General features: G+C 40.2%; 1 protein-coding gene across 1 annotated transcript; it reads left to right on the forward strand.

Moving 5' to 3' along the window:
* The first annotated feature begins 20,418 nt into the window (after nt 1–20,418).
* Nucleotides 20,419–23,079, forward strand: LOC147642227 (putative pentatricopeptide repeat-containing protein At3g15130). Its single transcript, XM_086804134.1, has 2 exons — nt 20,419–20,566; nt 20,634–23,079. The coding sequence occupies exons 1-2, from the start codon at nt 20,486–20,488 to the stop codon at nt 22,899–22,901; spliced, it is 2,349 nt and encodes a 782-aa protein (XP_086660260.1). The 5' UTR covers nt 20,419–20,485; the 3' UTR covers nt 22,902–23,079.
* The last annotated feature ends 1,515 nt before the right edge of the window (nt 23,080–24,594 follow it).

A 24,594-nucleotide genomic window follows, 5' to 3' on the forward strand; every position in this document is an offset into this window, starting at 1 on the left:
CTGTACATTGGTGTTTTATCCCACGCTCAGCCAGAAATGCATTAAATTCTGAAGACATATACTCCCCCCCTCGATCTGAACGGAGGGTGCCCATCTTACTTTCTGACACATTTTCAGCCATAACCAAAAACTGTTTGAAGCACAAAAACACTTCGGACTTTGCCTTCAAAGGATATACCCATGCATGCCTGGTAAAATCATCAATGAAAGTCACGAAGTAAAGGTAGTTTCCAAATGATGGAGTTTGCATGGGACCACAAACATCACTGTGAACAAGCTGCAATCTGCGTTCAGCTCTCACTGATCCATCTTTGGGAAAGGAAGCACGCTGCATTTTACCCAATATGCAGCCCTCACAAACATGCTTGACAGGTGCCTCAAGCTTAGGCAAAGAAGACACCATTTCAGATTTCTGCAGGCGCAGCAAACTTGCAAAATTCAGATGACCAAAACGTGCATGCCACAGTTTTGCATCTGAAATAGCCTGCGTATCCATAATAGCACATGCTAAATCCTCTACACATTTGCCATCCATATTGAGCTTATACAGCCCTCGACATAGTGAACCAGATGCTACAATGATGTCACCACAAGAGAGATCATGAACAGTACATCTGTCATCCACAAATTTTACAACCAAACCTGTTTTGGCAAATGCGGATACTGACAGCAGATTCTTTTTGATCCCTGGCACATACAATGCATCAAAAAGTGTAAAGGTGTTGCAATTTGCAACATTCAGCACAATCTGTCCAACTCCTTTAACGGGATAAGAGGAGTTATTGGCACAAGTGACAGTATTCCCTGCGGGAGCAGACTCAAGGAAAGTGAATAAACTGCGCTGCGAGGTGATATGCTTAGTGGCACCACTGTCAAAGTACCATACATCTGAATCTACTGCAGACATACATGTGTCATGCAAAGATGGGTCATAACTGCACTGCGCATTGAATGCCCATTCTGTATCTTGAACAACATTAGCAGATTCATTGTTAGAAGGAGAGGCATCTGCAACAGCCATACCAGCCTCTTTCTTCTTAGCCTCTTTCGCAGCCAGCTTAGGACACGCTTTGATGACATGATCATTTCCCTTACAGTACTTGCAAAATGTCTTCTGTTTGTCACCCTTCTTCTCATCTTTGTCTTCCTTCTTTGGTTGCGCAGCATTTGCAGATTTCTGCTTACTAGAAGAAAAGCCAGCTTTACCTTTCCCGCTTCTCTGACTAGCAACGAAAGCTTGATCTGCGACACGCATAATATTCCTGTTTTGCCTTGACTGGTCTTCTTGCAGCAAAACAGAAACTAACTCCTCAAATGATAAGGCATTGGGATTGCCTTTCATCATCAAGCGAAGAGTGGAAGCAAAACCCTGATAAGAATCTGGTAGACCATTCAAAACAGTCTGCACAAGTGAACTGTCTGACAGGATTTCATCTGCAGAAATGAGCTGCTCTTTGAAATCCTTGATCTTTGTCAAAAAGCTATCCATAGAATCACCTTCGTTCATATGCTCACTCTCCAACTGTTTTTGGAGGTAAGCAACACGAGCCTCATTTCTTGCCTGATACAATGTGGCAAGTACATCCCAAGCATCCTTAGAAGTCCTGCAGGAGCGAATATGTGGGATAATGGTACGTTTGACAGACAGCGCAATCAAGGCATGAGCCTGCGCATCTCTACCATCCCAACGAATCTGCTCTGCTGAAAGTGGTGGTTCTCGAACAGCTGCTACAGCACTTGTGCCTGCACCATCATCAACAGTACCTGTTTCTGATGTGTTTGCAGCATTCCCAGCCACAATAGGACGTGCATCAATACCCTGCACAATGTTCCATAACCCCTTTGCTACCAATACATGTCGCATCATATATGCCCACAATGGATAGTTGGTGCCATCCAACTTATCCTCAGCAGCCAACATGCGGAATACATCATTGTTGTCAGCCATGGCCAATGACTGTACTACTAGATGTAAATGCTGTCTGTAAGAGGTAAACCTGTATAAAATCGACCTGTGCTATGTTGCACAGCCCAAAACAGACGAATGGGCACCTGTCCTGCAGATTTTAATCTTGACAGAAAATCTGGACAGTAGGACGATTTTGCCTGCGCAGTACTTGGAATGCAAAAACGGAGGGCGAAATGACTTCAGATCAAAATTCTGAAACGACCGAGCCCTACGGGCTCACCCACGGCATATACTAACTTGCAGACGCTCGTGAAACCTCGTTGCAATCGGAGGAGATGAAGCGGCAGGTGTCGGTGATGCTGCCCGGGAGGAGGAAGCCTGCTCTGATACCAATTGTTGGAATTAGGGTTGCAGGAATGCACACACAACTTCAAGAAGATGAGGAAGCTTGAGCACAACACAGTAGTGTATTATGAGTGCCAAAAATGAAAGATGACAAGCCCTAGAAGATAATGGGCGTATATACAATGCACGGGGGAAAAAACCTCCTAGTGAGGGAAAAAGTGCCCCGGCGGTCCTAAGTGTGTTCACACACATCACTACTATAATATGGTAACAGCCAGTTCTCTTTCAGAAAAAGAAAGATGGAACGCTTAGACTCTGTGTAGACTATAGAGGTCTGCTGACAGTTAATCCCAAGAATTGATGAGCTTCTGGACAGGCTAAATGGAGCCCAAATCTTCACAAAGATAGATCTCAAATCCGAGTATTACCAGATCAGGATCAATGATCAAGATATACCAAAAATAGCCATCAATACTCGCTATGGGCATTATGAATTTACTGTCATGCCATTTGGATTAACTAATGTCCCAGCTACATTCAATCACCTAATGCAGGACATCCTCAGAGAATACTTGGATGATTTTGTTCTAGTTTTCTTTGATGACATTTTGATTTACTCAAGGAATGCAGCTGACCATGAGACTCATGTTAGAAAAGTTCTTGAGATTCTAAGGAAGCATCAACTCTTTGCCAAAAAGAGCAAATGCACTTTCTCTGCTGACCACGTTGAATACTTGGGCTTTTTGGTATCCAAAGATGGAATTTCTCCAGATTCCGCAAAAGTCCAAGCAGTCATAGATTGGCCGGAACCAAAGACAGTGAAAGAAGTCAGAGGATTCTTGGGATGATTTTGTTCTAGTTTTCTTTGATGACATTCTGATTTACTCAAGGAATGCAGCTGACCATGAGACTCATGTTAGAAAAGTTCTTGAGATTCTAAGGAAGCATCAACTCTTTGCCAAAAAGAGCAAATGCACTTTCTCTGCTGACCATGTTGAATACTTGGGCTTTTTGGTATCCAAAGATGGAATTTCTCCAGATTTCGCAAAAGTCCAAGCAGTCATAGACTGGCCAGAACCAAAGACAGTGAAAGAAGTCAGAGGATTCTTGGGATTGACTGGTTGGTATAGAATTTTTGTACCAAAGTATGCTCTCATAGCTTCCCCCTTGACTAACCTTCTCAAAAACAAAACCCCATTTCAGTGGTCTGCCAAGTGCCAGAGTGCTTTTGATAAGCTGAAGACCGCCTTGGTAACCAATCCCGTTCTAAAGCTGCCAGATTTCTCTCTACCCTTTGAGGTAGTAACTGACGCAAGTGGTTTTGCCCTGGGAGGTGCACTCATGTAGGAAGGTCATGCAGTGGCCTATGAATTCCGAAAGCTCAGAACGCATGAGAGGAATTATGCTGTCCACCCACGACCTGGAATTACTTTCAGTAGTCTATGCCTTAAAGTTGTGGAGACATTACCTACTGGGAAAAAGATTCACTTTGATGACAGATCATCAGCGCTTAAAGTGGATCTTTACTCAGAAGGACCTCAACATGCGCCAAAGAAGGTGGATGCAGACCCTGCAGGAATTTGATTTTGAAATCAAGTACCGCCTAGGCAAAGAAAATGTGGTAGCAGATGCCCTTAGCAGAAAAGCCTCCTTGCTTGCAATTACTGTAATATCAAATCCTTTGATTATTCAAGCAAGTGAGAAGATCATGCAGGATAGATTCTTTGGCCCTATTGCTACCCTACTTATGCAGGAAAGCAAAACTCCGCAGGAGTTGAACAGAGTTCAAGGGTATAGCCTGGATGATGGCATTATGTATTATAATCGCAGGCTATGCATTCCCAATGATGAGGGAACCAAGGGTCAAATTTTGAATGAAGCCCATGACAGCCTTATAGCAGGACATCTAGGTTTCATCAAAACCTACATGTCTGTAAAGAAAAGCTTCTTTTGGCTTGGTCTGAAAAAGGATATACTGAATCATGTACGTCAATGCCTGACACATGCCAGAAAGTCAAAGCTAAAAGAGTAAAAATGCCTGGGAAGTTACATCCATTAGTGGACATCCCCCAGATGAAGTGGGAATGTATCAGTATGGACTTCATTACTGGATTACCTTCAGTACAATCAGGTTACAACTCCATTTTCGTGGTAGTTGACAGACTAACCAAAGTTGCCTATCTGATCCCAGTAAAAGAAACCTACACTGCAGTGGATGTGGCCAGAGTGTTCCTCAAAAAAATCTTCAGATTGCATGGCCTACCCAGGAGAATAGTAAGTGATCGAGATCCCAAGTTTACTTCAAGGTTCTGGACTGCATTTTTTGAAGCAGTGGAAACTTTCTTGGATCTCAGCACAGCTTATCACCCTGAGACCGATGGTCAAACTGAAAGGGTAAACCAAGTAATCGAAGATATACTTCGGTCATACTGTGGGCAGGGAACCCAAGAAGTGGCTAAGCTATCTGCACCTAGTCAAGTTCGCCTACAATGCTTCTTCACAGAAGTATTGGGATGAGCCCTTTCAAAGCTTTGTATGGACAAGATTACTTAACTCCATTAACTTGGTCCAACCCATTGATTAGGGTCGAGATGTCCAAACAAATGCTTGACGACATGGAGCAGTAGATGCAGGCAATTCGTAAAAGTAAAGATATTAAAGCTGTCCAGGATCGACAGAAGTAGTATGCAGATAAGAAGAGGACAGACAGAGAATTCAAAGAAGTAGATATGGTCTTCACTCGAGTACGGCCCAAAAGAAGTTCTTTATCTCTTGGGAAGTACAAGAAGTTATCCCCCAGATATTGTGGGCCATATCTGATTACAAAGAAAGTAGGTGACTTAGCCTACGAGCTTCTTCTGCCTCCTCATCTCAAAGTTCATAATGTATTTCATGTAAGCCTTCTAAAGAAATATGTGCCAAGCCCAAATCATGTGCTTGATGATGAAATCTTAATCTCTTCAACCCAAGGGCAGATGGAACTCCAACCTGAAGAAATTCTTGATGTTCTAGAAAAGATTCTCAGGAAAACAGAATTCTCAGAGAATTATTGGTAAAATGGAAGTTCTATCCTTTTGAAGATGCCACCTAGGAGAATGAAGTCGATCTGTTGTGGTTTTACCCCCAGTTTGCGAGATGAGGGCATCTCGCATTTTTCAAGTGGGAGAGAATGTAAGATTCCTCCCCAGGCTCTCAAGATGTCCAGCATCTTCCCCTATAATCAAATCCCTCTTCAGAAATATAAAAGATTTTGTTTCTACCAGTTTTGACCTAGAGAGAGAAAATATTCTAGAGAGATAATATTCAGATATTAAATATTTTTGGATATAAAAAATTCTCATCTTATTAAAATAAGTTTCCCTGAAACAGAAGTTCAAAAAGATTTTCAGAAGGTGCATTAGAAATTAAGTATAATCTGTTCAAGAGACATTATCCTGGGGGTGAAGATTTTTTCGAAATTTTAAATTAAGGTTCCTATGGACCAATAAGATTCATCCAAATGTAGGGAGGAGATAAATAAAAGAATAAAAGAAAAATCTCCCAAAAATGAGTAAATACTCACATAAGATGAAGAGTTGACTAAGGACAAGGTTAATAGTTAAAAAAGAGAGATATTTAGGTGAAATGATGCATTTTTGACACCTCTGCATGGGGGAATTCCCCTCATGAAGGAGACGCCTATTTCACATGCTTGAATGAGTTTTAAACTCCCAAATAATGGGATATTTTTATCTCTCCTCTCTCATGTTTCAACTAGACCCAAAAAGTGACCAAAACTGACCCAAAAATGGTCAAAAATTGACCAAACTGATCTGGAAAATTCTAGAATCAGTTGGCTTGGTTAGAAGCTCACTTTTTCCTATAAATAGAAGCCCTCTCCTCCTTTGTTGACACTCAATAATTCATTAGTTTTTGACCTTCCTTCTTCTAAAAGATTGGTGGCCACTCTTGTTACAAACAAGAGTTGAACCCTCAAACCATCAAGCCAAAGGAAAGCTCCAAGAAATTATGTAAGTAGAGTTTTTTTGTAATTTTCTTTATTGATTTCATATTTTTCTAATGTTTATGATTGTTTGAAGTGATAAATGGATGCTTTGCCTTGATCGAAAGGCTTTTCCCCTCTCTTTTCTTAGAATCAACCCTTCTTTATCCTAGTTAAGTGATAATTGTTGGAATTAAACTTTTATAATGTTTTCTCTTTTATAAGTGAATTTTGATTAGTATAGGTTACTTTAAATCAATTAGAGTTAATTTTAAAGACAAAATTAAGTAGAAAAAATTGAAAAATGGTCACCCATACAAAAGAGGTTATGGTGAAATTTTTGGAAATAAGAATTATCTTTTATTATGCTAAAAGAGTAATTCCTATCAATTCTATACTCTAAAAGTGTCATTTTCATGCATAGAAGATGCATATTGATTATTATTAATTTTTATGCATAAAGGAATAATTTTCTTTTATTATGAAAGTGTTACTTTCATCAAAATAGATTTTTATGCATAAAAGAATAATTTTTTTTAATTATGAAAGTGTTACTTTAATCAAAATAGATTTTTATGCATAAAGGAATAATTATCTTTTATTATGAAAGTATTACTTTCATCAAAATAGATTTTTGTGCATAAAGGAATAATTTTCTTTTATTATGAAAGTGTTACTTTCATCAAAATAGATTTTTATGCATAAAGGAATAATTTTCTTTTATTATGAAAGTGTTACTTTCATCAAAATGGATTTTTATGCATAAAGGAATAATTTTCTTTTATTATGAAAGTGTTACTTTCATAAAAATAGATTTTTATGCATAAAGGATTAATTTTCTTTTATTATGAAAGTGTTACTTTCATCAAAATGGATTTTAATGCATAAAAGATTATTTTTTTATTATAAAAGTGTTACTTTTATCATATTTGACTTTCATGCATAGAAGTATGCATAAAAGATTATTTTTTAATTATAAAAGTGTTACTTTTATCATATTTGATTTTCATGCATAGAAGTATGCATAAAAGATTATTTTTTTATTATAAGAGTGTTACTTTTATCATATTTGATTTTCATGCATAGAAGTATGCATAAAAGATTATTTTTTTAATTATAAAAGTGTTACTTTTATCATATTTGAATTTCATGCATAGAAGTATGCATAAAAGATTATTTTTTATTATAAAAGTGTTACTTTTATCATATTTGATTTTTATGCATAGAAGTATGCATAAAAGATTATTTTTTTATTATAAAAGTGTTACTTTTATCATATTTGAATTTCATGCATAGAAGTATGCATAAAAGATTATTTTTTTATTATAAAAGTGTTACTTTTATCATATTTGAATTTCATGCATAGAAGTATGCATAAAAGATTTTTTTTAATTATAAAAGTGTTACTTTTATCATATTTGATTTTCATGCATAGAAGTATGCATAAAAGATTATTTTTTTATTATAAAAGTGTTACTTTCATCATAAATGATTTTTATGCATAAACATGTGCATAAAAGATATTTTTTATATTAAAAGTGTGATTTTCATCATAAATGGTTTTTATGCATAAATGGGTGCATAAAAGATATTTTTTTAAAATTAAAAGAGTGATTTTCACCATAAATGATTTTTTTAATGATAAAAGTGTGACTTTCATCAGAATCGGATTTTATGCATAATTAGATGCATATAGAATCTTTATAATAATTAAATAAAGGTTCTCCTTAATCCTCTGTTCAATTTTCGTAAAAAATGAAAAAATGAATAAGTAGATAATCTGTGAGAAGAAATGCTACCGTTTCATATTCATTGAGATGGTAATGAGAAAATTCAATTAAACTATCGAAGTCGGAGATTGAGATAAATGATTATTTTATTCCTCATAAGAAATTCATGTTTTAGAAATCTGTAAGCAAATATTCATCGAACGAAATTTAGAAAAAGAGAAATTGAAATAGTACCTTTCGAGAAAGATAGTTTAGGAAGAACCTTTCTAGACCTAAACTCTGATTCAGACTATTGACCAAGACCTAATTCCTTCGTCAATGACGATGTGATCAGTTCAGGAAAAATGCACTCAAAACACCCACCGAATCTGAAACTAGTTAAGACTTTTGATTTTGATCTGAGGATCAAGTTAACAGAATTCGAGGAATTCTATTTAGAATTCAGACCTGGATCTAGAGGTATTGGGATACGGATTTAAGATTTATTCATGGTATTCAAACAAAACCAGAACTATAAACTTGCATAGAAACCCTGTTTTCTTAAAAGACTGTCTTACACCAAAATGCTGGAGGGAGCATTTGGCATATATGTTTATCTAAGGGAAGTTTGGTTGTAATATAGCTGGCGAGGACGGGGAGTATTCGAGGGACAGCTCACGCGACAAAGCCTACTGAGGTCTTAACCAGCCTCGGTATGGCTAAAAAGGTGCGCTTCCGGTACGATGGATGAGGGCCGACGAAGCGGTCCCTGAGTGAAGTGCCAAGACACCTAAGGAGGATCTTGGAGGGTTCTGACCAGGCGATGCACGGGCTCGCAGTGCCGAGGACACCCATACGTATGTCGAGGAAGATATTGTATGACAGACCAATGTTATTTTGTAATCTATCACCTGGATCTCGTTGTTGACTCGCTGGTCTCAACGGAGAGTCCAGAGTGATAGTGTTTTGTGAGAAACAAAGACTCAATGGAAATTTTGAAGTATGACATATGTAACCAGTAAATTGTTTGTCAATGGATTTTTTTAAAGTTTTAAAGAGGAGTGTGTGCATATCTGTTTTCTAAAGCTAAAGTAAAGAAAGGCATTTCAATTATGGGTGGGTGAGTACTTGTTTGGATCTATCGATTCCAGTGGTGGCAGGGTGGTGGCTAACCCATGGGCCGGATGGGGTTAGGCTGGAATCAGTGGAGTTTTAATAATCAAACTAGAAAATCTTAGGATTATACTAGGATTCGAGTAGATAGTTAATTCCCTGATAAATTTCTCGATTGAGTGGATCAACGGTTGTGCCTAATCTTGATTAGGAAAAAAGCGTTGAATTGCTCAAATGATCAAATTATATCAGTGATAGTTTCCTTCTATTTGGTTTATTCAGATAGAGGATAATTTAGATTGTGATCTTGTTAGAAAACTCGTTAAGATAAATTCAAAAAGGTGGAATCGTCCTCGCTTTCCGGGCATGGAAAATTTTCCTGGTTTCGGTTTTCGGAGTGACCACCAGTCTAGTCTCGTGCCCGGACATTCGTGGGCGAGGCCCCGAGTGAGAAACCCTGCCCCGCGCATGAGGGGGCTGCTTCCGCTATCCGGGAATCCGGTGCGCAGAGGGGGCAGTGGGATCCCACAGATAGTTTGATCGAGTCCTGCCACCTCCATGTCTTGTGTTCTTGAAATAGACTCCCCTTGCACGGTAATGACTTTTCTCCATTCCTTGGGTGCTCCACATGTCAAGCAAGCCCCATAGGCATTCATGAAATATTCACCATGAGCGTATAAGATGTGCTGCAGATAGCAAACAAAACCACCATTCATATTAGAAGAAGAAATGTATTTTGCAAAACCTTTAAAAGTATTATATTACCATGTAATGCACAATATTCAATTCACCTCATGTGTGGACCACAGCTTCAATGAAGCTTTTCAACTCTTCTTGAAATTATTTACGATTTTTGTCTGTTGTGCTGCTTTGACTCATCAACCGCACTATCTTATTGAAATTTGTCCACACTTGCTCACACAAACATCAATGTTTGCATCCAAGCAGTCCACTCTAGCAATCACCTCATCCTGTCGAGTTTTATTAGGCATAGTGAACGCATGGTCTATGTGACACTTTAAGAGGCGGTCAAAGATACGCATGAAAGCATGCAAAGTACAAAAGTGAACATTCCTAATAGGGAAAGGAATTATGGGGTTCCAACTATTATCCCTTAAGTCCCTGTTTGGAGGCACCAACATAGGTGATGAAAGGACACCACCATCCCACTCTCCCTCATAATTTCCTGTTTCCTTGCATTCCTCTTCACCATTGGCCGTCCCCTTGCGTTTCTTCTTGGTTTTTTATTTCAATCCATGCATGCACCAAGGGCATGGGTGAGTTGTATTTGCACCTTGAGTGCAACCCAGCATACACTTTATCAGATCCTTGCCAAGATGCCAATCAACATCAAAGCTCCCTAAACCATCAACATCCAGCTTCTCACCCCCTATTTGTGACTTTATCATATCACTAACCCAAGGCAACCTCTCAAAGACCCATGATAGCACCTCGTGTGTCTCCTTGGGAACCTCAAATGCTCCTAATAACCACCATATATCTTTCTCTGATTGAACACTGAACAATGGTTTAGTGTGTGAAATATTGTCATGCCCTTGCTCTTTAAAATCAACTGTGCTCTCTACCTCATCATCGGGCCCTTCTGCAACAACAGTGGTAGTAGATGGAGACTTAAAGGCTACCACCATAGTGTGGTTCATGAGTGTGACACTCATTCTCTCTAGCCTTCTTCCCTTCACAATCTGGCACTCATCCAACTTCAGCACGAAGGAGACCTTGGAACCTAAAAAACACGAAAATCAAACAAAATGTTAAGTCGTTCCCTATAAATGAGCACAGACCTAATGCGTACAAGGTTACTTGTGATACTTACATCCACAAGGAAAACCATAGAACAATATAATTGCCTTTTTAGCTTTCGCATTTCAACAAAAATGTTGTTGAACTCATTTAATTTGAATGAAACATTACCATCCACAATCTTCTTCTTTCCCCATGTTGCAATGATAAGTGTATCATTGATGTGGTAGTAATCCCAAATCCTACATTTTACATCTTCATTGCTCACTCCCTTTGCTAGATGAACCCTCTTTGGTAGCAGGAAAAGGTTGTGCATGATACCTTTATTATACGAAGGGTGTCTCCTAGCAATTGATGAAGAGCCTTGTAGCCCTTTGTACTAATGCCTACCTCATCGCATGCATTAACAACATCAACATTGCTGATACTTTGGAAAACCTCTTGTATGATTTCATTGGAAACAGCCATACGTATCTTCTGACACGGGGATACATCGGTTCTTGTCATTAGGGATTTCGATAGGGGTTGACAAATTTGACCAAGACTCAGGATTTTGGTGCATCATGGAGTTATTTCATAATTTTGGTGTTGTTAATACATACGGCTACAATGAGCTCTTTCACAAAACGAGGGAGCATGTGCTCTTGAGCTCTTTCACAAAACGAGGGAGCATGAGCTCTTGAGCTCTTTCACAAAACGAGGGAGCATGTGCTTAAAATGATTAGGGATCTGCGTGCAAGAAGATACGTATGGCTATTTCCAATGAAATCATACAAGAGGTATGTTGATGTTGTAAATGCATGCGATGAGGTAGGCATTAGCAACAACGAAGGGCTACAAGGCTCTTTAGGAGACACCCTTTGTATAAGCCTCCTTGTCCACATGCATGGGCACCATGTATAAAAGCATGCCAAATCCAAACCAAAATCACCACTAACTGCTATCCGCGTGTGTGAATAACCTCCACAAAATACAAGTCATGTAAACAATACCCAAAGTGCTCAAATCAGTGACTTGCATGTAAACAGCCCCTATGTACATGCCAAAATGTGCCAACAAGCCTCAACATACACCTACATGTGAAATACCCCAAGGTCCAAGAAAATGTAGAAAAGCAATGGCTAGAAAAAAGAGGTAATGGGCCTGAAAAAAGAAGGGTAATGGGCTGGACATAGTGTGAAGATGCAAAAAAGTTAGATGCCCAATGTGAGTGGACAAGAGGACAAGATGTGAAATGGGGTGGAAATCTAGGGCTTTGGAATTTTAGAAATTTATTACTTCATATTACCCCTCATGATATGGCAGCGTCCTGTGGCTTCTTCTTCCTTTCACCTCGTGATGCTATGGTGGCACAACCTTCCTGCTCCTTCTAGAACTCCAAAATGGAGAGCTCTTTTAAGCTTGGTGATGTTGCTTGCTCTGATGGCCTCCCATGCACCTTCTTTTTGCTGCATTTTCTCTCTCTAAAAAGAAGAAGTATGGTCAACAAACAACATAGAGCTCTTAGGCTCAATGATGATGCATAACATAACCATTAGCCAGTGTTCATTGTGTCTCTCTTGGGTGCCCTTGTCTTACCTTTTGGCCATAGAACCGTTGACCCCCTTCATCGCGGCTTTGTTTTCTCTAGGAGTGTTATGCTTTGCCTGCATGCCCCTAGCTCTAGTTGAAGCATGAAAGAAAGCTACCCCTAGATTAGCCTTGGATTAACCTAGCTTAGCCTTGGATTAGTCTAGCTTAGGATGATTACCCTATGATTAGGGAAAGAAATGGTAATTTTCTATTAGCAAAGTGATTAGTCCAGGTTACCAAGAGATTAGGAACCATATTGCCTTATATACTACGCCAACCTTTCACACCACACTTAAAAGTGTTCATGGGCATGGCCAAAACTAGTCCCAACCCTTGTCCCCTTTCACCCTTGATCCCTTGGTCTTGTTCTCGAATTGACTTAAGCCCCTTTTTAAATTTTTTATAAACCATCCCCACCCAAGAGTTTTCGTCCTTGAAACCTTAGGTATGCATGTGCAATCTCGTATGAATGGAGAATACCATCAAGGACTCATGTTAAGTAGCATGCTCATGCATGAGCCATGTATGTTGGAGCCAAAAGCACATGTATATGGGTTGTAAACTACACCCAATGCCCTCGAATCAAGCCATATCACATACTCCATAATGGCATATGAACCTTGTGAAGCTTCCATGATTTTGCATCCAACAACAAAAGGTATAGGGCTGTCCAAACAATGAATTTTCGAAATTCAGCAAGTTATATCACTGTTTTCAAGCACCATTTAACCCCTCAAACACATTCATCATGTGGAATGTCTTATTCCCAAATCAAACTTCAATCCATGCACATTCATCATGTGGAATGTCTTATTCTCGGATCAAATTTGAATCCATGCCATTTCCCAACCAAAGAAAGATAGCCACCAAAAATGCTCGGGTCAAAAGGAAATCCATTAACCCCATATGTAGATGCATAAACGTACCTATATCCATAATATGTATATCCCTTAACCCCATATGTAGATGCATAAACGTACCTATATCCATAATATGTATATCCCTTAACCCCATTTGTAGATGCATAAACGCACATATATCCATCATGTGTATATCATCCACCTAGATGATAAGGAAATGAATCCACTCATACTCATAAGAAAAGTGTAAGCGATGAAGCTCTTTCTCACACTTATGCCGAGGTTAAAAGGATGTGCATCATCACATCATTAGAGGCATGGGTATCATGGCCATTCAATGAACCACCATCATATTTCTCACATGAGTCATCAATATATATATATATATATCTATATATATATACCTGTGTGTGTGTGTGTGTGTAGATCATCACCATAGATGTCCTCATAGGCATCGTACTCATATGGATCACAATCATTCGCTTCCCCACTATCATCCACATTATCATCATATGGATCTTCAACATTTATCTCATCTTCATGATCATAATACACGTTGGCCTCTTGAAATTCACCATCATGAATATTACTATAATAGTCATCCCCTTCATCGAGAAAAGTCTCATCACAAGCATCACTACTCCCATAACCATTCTCATCAAGAGAACCATGCAATTTTCCTTCATTATCCTCATCTACACTTGCATCCCCATGGTTATCCCCATTGGTTCATTTTCAGCCACCAATGCATACATAGAAATCTCTTGGCATTCCCCATCGGCATCATCATTCACTTGAAGAGTCTTCATGGAAGTAATGGTCTCTAATGAGAAATTTGGACTGAAGTGAACTCCTTGTAGATTTCCCACTAAGTGACGAGGTAGGCATGCAAAATAATCTCACCAAATAATAAGATCTCATCGAGAGCAATGTCTTCATCACCTTCCATAATGCATTGGACCACTTGCATGAATTCTTTGTCTAGCTTTTGCACAAATCCATTTATGCTTTCCTTTTCTTTGATATTCGGATCGAAGAAAGAAAGGTACCAATACTTCTTAGCGTACATAGATAAGGACTCCTTTCCATTTGTTTTCAGCTATTTTGGAAGAACTGTCTTAATGAATCAGTGAGTGACGGGAAATAATTAAAGAACCTATTTTTATATGTTTCACAGTATGGTAGGACCTAATTAGATAACAAAAATGATTTGGTGCATGGGTGGAAAGTGGGTGGATGGATGTCTCGATGGCACCATCCTATGGCTGGACTCGATGAGTTGGGTAACTTCCCAACATAATTATTATTTACGATCCGTAATAGAATAGCATCCAAACAAGTCAATTTTAAGAGAATGAGCTAGTGGTCGTGTGCCTAATAAAGAAAAGAGGGAAAAGGCCTTGAACCAAGTGTGAACTTGTTCCATCCTTGATTACGCACATTGAGTGCCATTTGATCGAAGGAATAGATTTCTATTAGAATAATTATGTTTCCCCTGCGAGATAGAGTTAGGTCCCTTTGTTTGCTCGTATCCTTGTATTTCCAAGGGATCAAGGTGTCATCAATCGAAGATAAAGGGGACTTAGCTGCCTATCAAAAGGATCCCCTTGAGCAAGCTAGGGCGAGGACCTTACAATTGGTATCAAAGCCAATCTTAGTTCCTAGGATTTGTTATTTAAAGATTAACTATCAAGCGATTAAAACAAGTGATTGTTTATCATATGAGGACGAATCAATCATCTCTACTGGCCATCGAAGTGATTTGAGACAACCATTCTATGAAATTGTGCTTGTATCTTGGGGGTGCACACGCAAGATATTTGTACAATAAATTTGAGAAATAAGATCGGGGAGGAAATCTTTTGAGGAAAAATATAGGGTGATCTAATTAAGAAATCACTGTGACTGAATGACTAGAAGGATAGACCGAAACTTTGTTTAGAGAAATGTTTAAGATATATCTCATTAATTTGTAAGTTGTAAGTTATTAGGATTATAACTCCATTAAGGAGAGACCTGTGTAAGGTACCAACATAGGTTTGAATAGTTAACATGTGAATGCCATCACTAGATGCTTTACACTAGGATGGTTGTCTGGTTCCTGACCCCATCTCGGACAAACGTGGGTCTAACTTTGGATGTGTAATTCCCAAAAAAAATAAAACTCTCATGTGTATTATTCTTGAGTGCCTTCAAATGTGGTGCTATGATAAGTATTTGATAGTTTTGAACTTTTCATGGATTATAACTTTATGGTAGTAGATGGTAAGGGAAGATTAAATTTGAATTGTTTTCTTGATGACACTTAGTCCTTTTTTGAAGTTTGTATGATTTTCTTTTTATCTTTATTATCCAACAAGAATAGGAGGCTCAATGACCAAAAAATAAAATTAAAAAATAGTTGAATAAAAATCTCTAGTATTAGGAAAACTTGAAATTTTACCCTTTCATGATTTTATTGTGATGGAAATTCTAGATTAACATGCCCATGACCAAGGATATAAGTAAAGTTAGTCAGCTATCATTGACAATAACAAATAATTATTGTTTCAGCCTATTAGAGCAATCTAAGGAGAGTATTACTCTTCCTATAATATATGAGGTCAGATTTTATGGAGGAGTCGATTTAAATAAGTAGACTTATCAGTGGGGATGGAGAGTGTCCCAACAGTTAACCATGTTAAGTGTTGTACTTATTATATCATATAGGAAATATCATGAAATTTATATAGACCAGCTAAGTAAAGACCTTTTCTTAAGAAAGAGAGTTTGAGTTTCAGAGACTTCTTAGATATTTTTTGGGCAAGAGAAAGTGTCTCACCAAGAAATCTTGGATAATGGCATTAAAGAAGTCCTTCATGGAGCCCAACCGGAACCATCCAAAGGTGAACAAAGGAATTTGGGAGAAGAAGTAGAGGCTTGGATAGAGTTCATGGACGAGTATTTCGATGTAGCTAGATACAATGAAAGAAGCAAGTTCGCCCTTACTTGTTTAAAAATCGCGAGAAATGCTTGGATTAGTTGGAAGAACTATTGTCAATCTAACCACTAGAACCAGAATCAGTTGTCATGGGATGCCATGAAGGTACATCTTCGTGAAAGGTTTTGTCCTCTAGGATTTGGAGAGGATAAAATGAATGAATTTTTAAACCTAACCCAAGAAAGGAAGATCCTAAAAGAATACCACCAAAATTTAATTAAACTTCTCCGATTTGCTCCAAAGATGGATGAAGTAACTTTTCTCCATCGATTCATTTGGAACCTTAATCCTCCTTTGAATAACCTAGTCACGAATAACCTAGCCATCCTCCATTTCAGAACCCATAATTATGGCTAGAGACTATGGTAAAGTTTTTTATATAGAAAGTGTCCAAAAGGACGTGAGTCCTTCCATGTTAATCAGGAAGAGGTTCCCTAATTCAAGAGGAATGTCAAGCCCACTCCTGGCTAAGAGGAATCATGAGCTAGAGCAAAATCAAGGTCAAGAAATAGAGATAACAAGGTTAGAGAGCATATCTCCAACTTGTAAACATCGCATTAGGATCTTTCAAGAAAGAAGATTTTTTTAGATACCAACAACAAGGTCATCAAGGGAAAAATTGCCCTTTCCTATCAAGATCATCCTTGGACAGATCAAAAGAAAGAACAACCTTTTAGATAACAAGATTAGAAAGAAGAGCTCGCCCTCACCTATATATCAAGAATAAAGACAATGCAATGAGCTTTTCCATGAGAACAAATGCTTCATGTGTAAACAACATAGCCACATGAGAAAAGATTTCCCTAACTAACCATGTGCCCCTTCGCTGGCTTTTATTTGCACCACTTGCCCCCTTGAGGGATGTGCCCCTTTGCTGGCTTTTATTTGCAAAACTTGCCCCTCGCACCTGGAAGCAAGCAGCTCATCCCCACCTAGATGGGTCCAACTTTAAGAATCTAGTGGGTTATTCCCCCAAAGCGGGAGGATAGCTTTAGGGTGGACCGGCGAGACAACCGATCGATTGGTGACAACCAATTGATCCTCATAAGATTGGCAACAATCGATTGATTGGTAACAACCAATCAAACAAGAGGAAATACAACTCCATCACATTCATAAACAAGAGAAAACAATCTTTTCAACTTGAGATTGTGATAAGACATTCTTTATTAAAGCATTTGCCATTGTTATATGCCCTTCTTGTTCTTTTCTAGGCAAGTTTTTATGTAGGACTTCCTAATCTTACTAGGTTGTGTAATGCAATGGTTTATGCAAAACTTAAAGAGTGTTTCTAACCTGGATGATGTTGACGGCGGTGGCATTCCCTACACGGCGGCATTACTTGGTCGGTAGAGGCGTTGCTTGGTTTGGCGGAGATGTTGCTTGGTCTCGCGAAGAAACAACTCGCATCCTTAACTCCGCGTAATTACAGCAACTCTTTGCTAAAAATGATGTGTGTGAGGACTCCACCAGCGTCTAAGCATATGCATGTGAGAATGAAGATATATATATATATATATATATATATATATATATATATATATATATATATATATATATACATCTTAAAGTCTAGAATCACCTTGAGGCTACTTTGTTGCTGCTTCTTACAGCTTCCCTGTGTAGAGACCTTGATAGAACCAGCAAATTGTTTTGGCCATAACTCTCTGATAAAAACTCAGAATATGGTCATGTAGCTAGTCAAAAGAACTAGAAGGTATCTAGTCTACAAGCCTGCGTGGGTAAAATAGGCAAAAACATTTGTATATAGCCGCAAACGTGCCATCTTTAGAAACGTGTTGCTTTTTCATATTTTTAGTGTGCATGGACTCTAAATATGTAAAAGTACTCTAAATATGACCTCATATCACCTAAATTCAAAATTCTATTTTTGGAGATATTTATCTCTTAATAGATCTATTCTTATCTTCTTATTTCTTTTCAGATTTTTGGAACTAATATTTACTCTATCACTTTCTTAACGTTTTTAGCCTTATAGTCTCTCTCGAAGTGCACTCTCTTTCTTCTTGAAACCTATATTAAAAGAGAATCGTTACATGGCTTGGGAGGGATCTTACATTCTTCCCCACTTAAAAGATTCGAGATGTCCTCATCTCGCGAGCTGGGGTAATCTCTAAGTAAATCCTGCTCTCTCTCCCAAAGTGGTGTCCCCACTGGGTAGAAAGCTTCTTTTATCTAAACATTGTTCCTAAGAGTCTCTTCTTTCATGTGTCTAGCTCATTTTGTTGAGCTCCCAAAATGTCTTCATTCCTCTAAAGTTAGTTGGCCTTATTATCCTAAGTTCATGCATCCATATACACTCTCACGCATTCTTTATCATCCCTAATTCTACCTTACGAATTCCTTATTCCATATCCCCATGTAATATGGTACTTCATGAATTGTCATGGAAAATGTAAGGAGATCAATCCTTTGTGCGATCTAACCTATGAGAGCCCTTGAGGTGGTTAACTAGAATTGTCATGGAAAATGTAAGGAGATCAATCCTTTGTGCGATCTAACCTATGAGAGCCCTTGAGGTGGTTAACTAGAATTTTTACAACCAATTTGTATGCCACTGGCATGAGTGTGATGGGTCTCCAATCTACAAAAGACTCACACAAGCTCTTTTTTGGAAAGAGTTTGAACATTCCATATTTCCACTGGAGGAAGGCAATTCCCAATTTTGCCATGCAAGATTTATCATATATAGAAATGGCACTTTTAATTGGTCCCAATCTTGGACAAAGAATTCCACCATTAGTCCATTCCAACTGGGGGATTTCATCTCCCCATGTCATGAAAATCCTACTATAATTCAACTTCAACAAAAGGGAATTTCCATAGTACTTGCATCATTCACGGACAGTATTGGCTATACATGAACCAACAAGGCTTCCCTAGTGGCCTGCATTTACAGCAAAGGGGATATGGGGCAGCAAAGAGTGCTACAAAGTGAGTTGCATATGCATCTGCTGCTGCAAGTTCTCATTTTGTGAACGTCCATCTTCATATGTCGATTTTAACCCTCTTAATGTTATCTGTCTGTTGGGCATGGTGGAGTTGTCGGAAGAATTGTTTAGAGGAGTAGCCAAGCATTTCTCACTTTCCATTTTTCTAGTTTTCTCTTGTCATTTGCAGCCAGTTTTTCTTTAGCAATACAAAGAGCTTCTTCCCAGTAGGTTGTAATGAGCATGCATCAGCCAGTTCTTGCAAGGCTTGACATTTTACTTTGGCTTTTATTACCATTTCCCTTTGTTTGTACAAGAAGCTTTTGCCATAATCTTGAATAACAGCTTGCATATGGGTCACAAATCTATACCACACAACTTCTAGATCTTAAAACATCTAGGCCTTTAGCAGATGGATGACATCCTTCACCATTTGTAGGAAGTGGTCATGTAAGAGATAGCTATTGTTCGCATTTGTTATACAAGGGCATATCATCTATTGGTAGTTTAAAATAGAGACCCATCCATAGTGGAGAATGATATGATAGTTGCAATGCTTGGTTAATCCACATTTTGCAAACAAATTCATCATACTGATTTGCATTTAGCCAAGTACCATCTGTTCAACCTAATACTGTAAGAAAATATGACCAAGTGCGAGAAAGTTTAACTAGGCATCCCTTGTTTGACATGCTGCCATAAATCTAGTGCATGTATCTCGTCAATCATGTTTGCCCAAGCAACCTTTTCCAGCATGTGCGAGTGCCTCGAGGAATTATCTCCAAATGAGGGAGCATTATTGAAATCTCCATAGATAAAGGCATCGCGCAACCATGGATAAGCTCCAATTTCAACCCATAAGGCAGCTCGCTTGGCTGATGCTATGGTGTGCATAGACTACAACAAACTCAAAAATTTCCCCATGCAACAAACATTGTACAACCAACCGGTGCCCAGTTGGATCATTGAATGTAAGAGTTGGGTGTAGTTCATTGTGGACCTTCATAAGCACACCACACTAGTCCCTTGTGCCTCCATTAAAAAAATGATGTATCCCGCAAAGTAACCTAATTGACCAATATATTCATGTTGATTGTGCTCTTGCAAAGATATCACATTATGGTGCAAAATGAAGTGCAAAATGAACCTAGTGATGAAATAAGACCTCAGAAAAGTAAGTTCTTTTAGAAACAATATCATTTAAGAATAATACAATTTTGCATCTCCTCTGCAGAGCTCACTCCTTAACAACCCCAAAGAAAGGCTCATCACTTAACAACCGAAAAGACTTAGGTCCCTCCCTATGGCATGTAGAGACATGGACTTCCTATGGAAGGAGTACTTCAGGGATCCCTCCCAATGGTGGGACAATCGAAACAGCAAGGTAAGCACTATTACATGAGAGTACACGAAAACCTATTGGCTTTCCTGAGTATTGTTTTGCATCACAGAGAAACCCAGGATCCCCAGACTTCAAACATAAAATGACAAAAGACTCGCTATGGATGGATGGCTGGTACAATCCAACTTGGGTCCAAGAGGAGCTCAGAAGAAGAGGACTGAAACGAGAGTTCTGTATGCGGAAGGATAAGCGGATGACGAAGGCCAAGGAAATCCACCACAAAGCACGACAAGGAGATTGCAACAACAGAAACCACCAGGAGTTTCAAGAGGATACTGCTCTTGTAGCCTTACTAAAGGCTTGTGCCAAGCAAAAGGACCTGTCCAACGGCAGCAGAATACATACTGATATTCTCAAAAGGGGGTTGCTTGAAAAGAACATTTATGTAGGCACTGCCCTACTCAATATGTATGCCAAATGTGGTGCACTTGCAAAAGCGCAACAAGTGTTTGACGAGCTTCCAGTTCGGGATGTAGTCTCTTGGAATGCCCTGATGGCAGGATATGCCCAACATGGGCATGGTCATGAGGCTCTTAACTGCTTTGGACAGATGCAAGAGGAGGGCCTTTCCCCAAGTGCAGTCACCTTTATTTGCATCTTGAAAGCATGCGGCAGCATAGGAGCAGCTGAGAAGGGCGAAGAGATACATGCTGAGGTCGTTAGGCAGGGCTTATTGGAAAAAGATATTGTGCTTGGCAATACGTTGGTGGATATGTATGCAAAATGTGGTGCACTTGCAAAAGCACAAGAAGTGTTTGACAAGCTTCCAATTCGGGATATAGTCTCCTGGAGTGTCCTAATCGCAGGATATGTTCAACACGGGCATGGTGATGAGGCCCTGAACTGCTTTGGACAGATGCGAGAGGACGGTCTCTCCCCAGACGCAGTCACCTTTATTAGCATCTTGAAAGCCTGTGGCAGCATAGGAGCAGCTGAGAAGGGCAAAGAGGTACATGCTGAGGTTGTCCGGCAGGGCTTATTGGAAAAGGATATTGTGCTTGGTACTGCGTTGGTGGATATGTATGCCAAATGTGGTGCACTTGCAAAAGCTCATGAAGTGTTTGACAAGCTTCCAGTTCGGGGTTTAATCTCCTGGAATGCCCTAATCGCAGGATATGCCCAACATGGGCATGGTGATGAGGCCCTGAACTGCTTTGGACAGATGCGAAAGGAGGGTCTATCCCCAAATGCAGCCACCTTTACTTGCATCTTGAAAGCCTGCGGCAGCATAGGAGCAGCTGAGAAGGGCAAAGAGGTACATGCTGAGGTTGTCAGGCAGGGCTTACTGGAAAATGATATTGTGCTTCGCACTGCGTTGGTGGATATGTATGCCAAATGTGGTGCACTTGCAAAAGCGCGTGAAGTGTTTGACGAGCTTCCAGTTCGGGATGTAGCCTCCTGGAGTGCCCTAATCGCAGGATATGCCCAGCTTGGAAAGGTTGAAACTGTTTTTGACTCATTCAACAAGATGATAGAAGAAGGTATAGAGCCAGATCCAGTCATGTTCGTTCTTTTGCTTACTGCATGTAGTCACGCAGGTCTAGTGGACGAGGGGCAAATGTACTTTGAGACTATGAGCACGGTCCATAGCATCATTCCAACTTTAGAGCACCACACTTGCATGGTTGATCTTTTCAGCCGTGCAGGGCACTTCGACAAGGCACTAGGAGTGATTGAGAAGATGCCACCTGCTGATTGTCTTCCGCTTTGGTTTGCTCTGTTGGGTGCTTGTCGAAAATGGGGAAATGTGAAGCTTGGAAGATTGGCCTTTGAACATGCAGTCCATTTGGATGAAAAGGATGCTGGAACATATGTCTGCATGAGTAATATATATGCAGCTGCGGGCATGCGAGAGGAAGCGGACAAGGTTGAAGCTATGAGAATGGAAAATGGAGCATGGCAGATGCCAGGACGCTGTTGGTGGACTGATGCAAGTGGAAATGTACATTCGTTCATTGTTGGGGATGACAGTCATCCCCAAGGCAAAAATATCTATGCGAAGCTAAAAGACATTGGTCAAAAAGTATCGCAGGAAGGGTATTCTGCAGGTTTGCATTGGGTGTCACAAGACATTTCAGGTGATGCAAAGGAAGATGTGCTATGCAGGCATAGTGAGAAGTTGGCCATCGCATGTGCCCTCATCAATACATCTGAAGGGACACCTATACGTGTTACGAAGAACATGCGGGTTTGTGGTGACTGCCATTTTGGTACATCGCTTATATCAAAAGTGGAGCAGCACAAAATTCAGCTCAAAGATGCAAACCGCATTCACATTTTCGAGGATGGAAAGTGTATTTGTGAGGAATATTGGTGATGGTAGTGCAATTGCCTCCAAATGTTGTTGCTAGACTGCCGAGGACATAACTCTTTTCATTCCAAGAAACAGATCCTTCTATTAGTTAATGAAAAACAGCCACGATGGGTTAAATACAACCACGAAGGGCTAGATACAACCTCGCCTCATGTACAGGGCGGGGATCCAATAATCAAAAGGTGGAGAAAGATGCACTTCCCCTCCGGCTGGCCGCTCTATGAGGAGGAGGCTATCTCATACAGGAGGGGGGGTGGGGGGTGGGGGGGTGGTTGGTAATGCCAAGTGGGATCACCTCCTCTATCGGTGAGAAAGGGGCCAGGCTGCCAAAGCCTCAAGAAAGCTTCCCGCCACTCTTGCATGCGGTCATATCGAGCCAAATGCTCCTGATGGACTCCGCAGGTGGAGTGTGGGTACCCTCGATGGCTTCGCTGCATCTAGGTCACCATATGTGCCAGGCTGCAATGCTACTGCAAATCTCTCATCTCTGACATGAGCCTTGTCTCCAGTGGGCAGCAGATGGGGTTGTGACTGGTATCTCGCCGAAATGCGGAGGTGAGAAACTTGAAGGACTAGCCCCCACCATCCTCCTCATAAGCCCTAATAACCTTAGCCTTTGTGGCCCAAGCGACGGTGCCCCATGTAATGATCCGGGTTGAGGCTCTATCCATTAAGAAGATGCGGAGAGTCCGCTGCCAAACTTGCTGAGCCTTCAACAGGCAGTCCCAAAGACAATGTCGCTGAGACTCCTAAGGGTGGCTGTCCCTCGTGCAAGCTGCTGCCCGCCAACCTCCAATGGCCAACCACGTGCCAACCAACAAGCTCTTGTGTGCCATCAACCAAAGAAAGAGGGTGATCTGAAAACTTTCCTAGAGCCTCTTCCAAAAATATGAGAGGAAACACCCAAAAATATGAGAGGAAACACTGGGAGAGGGCTTGTGGCTGCCAATGTACTGCTGCTGTTGGGGTGCCATCAATCTCTGGCATCTGAATCCTTTGGCCTAGCCGTGTTGTATATGCAAAAAAGAGGGCATTCAGAGTCTCCTCCCGATCAGCAGGGTCATGCCAAGTCCACTCTCCTGGGTCCCACTGGAGGCGTGTGAGAGGTCAGCTCTCCCATATCCATAGTTGCCAAAATCTCTCCCTTGCCACCTTGGCTGGCGGGGAGTCTACGTGCCACTCTTGTGCCTGAAATCCAATCACCCTCACCCTCTGTAAAGTGTAGCCACCAAAATCCCTCACATCTCTGCAATTTGCCATGGGGACCAATAGAAAAAGTGAGCAAACCACTGCCCTCATCCGCTTCGTGGACTGCCAGTAGAATATCATGCTTGGTAAACACGCCTAGCTACATTGGGGGGGCTGGGTTTGGAATAGGAGTCAACCACTCCTGAGCAATAGCAGAGTTGATGTTGGTGCTGAGCATGTCTCTACCCTGGATCCCTATCAAGCCTCTCTCCTGAACCTCCGGGGGTGACTGTCTATGTGCAAAAGCCAATCTTCAAGGGACCTGGCAGGTCCAATGCTCAATGCACCCCATGATACATGAGGTTGGGTCCATTGGGTAAATGGATCAGGGAGTTCCAGACCAATAGCTACCAAAGACGCTCCTCTGAGGCTACTGGAGCTATCTGCCTACCCAAGCTCGAAGTAAATTGGCTGCAAATCTATCCTCAAAAGCTGAGCTAAATTCGCA

Source organism: Cibotium barometz, chromosome 1 (genome assembly GCF_041138505.1).
Source record: "Cibotium barometz isolate CiBa-2024 chromosome 1, ASM4113850v1, whole genome shotgun sequence".
NCBI classification, from domain to species: Eukaryota; Viridiplantae; Streptophyta; class Polypodiopsida; order Cyatheales; family Cibotiaceae; genus Cibotium; species Cibotium barometz.

What these genes read in the sequence shown, in the direction of transcription:
- LOC147642227 (XM_086804134.1), top strand. Translation starts at nt 20,486, where the DNA reads ATGGCATGTAGAGACATGGACTTCCTATGGAAGGAGTACTTCAGGGAT. An exon ending in GGGACAATCGAAACAGCAAG is followed by an intron (nt 20,567 to 20,633) that starts GTAAGCACTATT and finishes TTTGCATCACAG; the next exon opens with AGAAACCCAGGATCCCCAGA.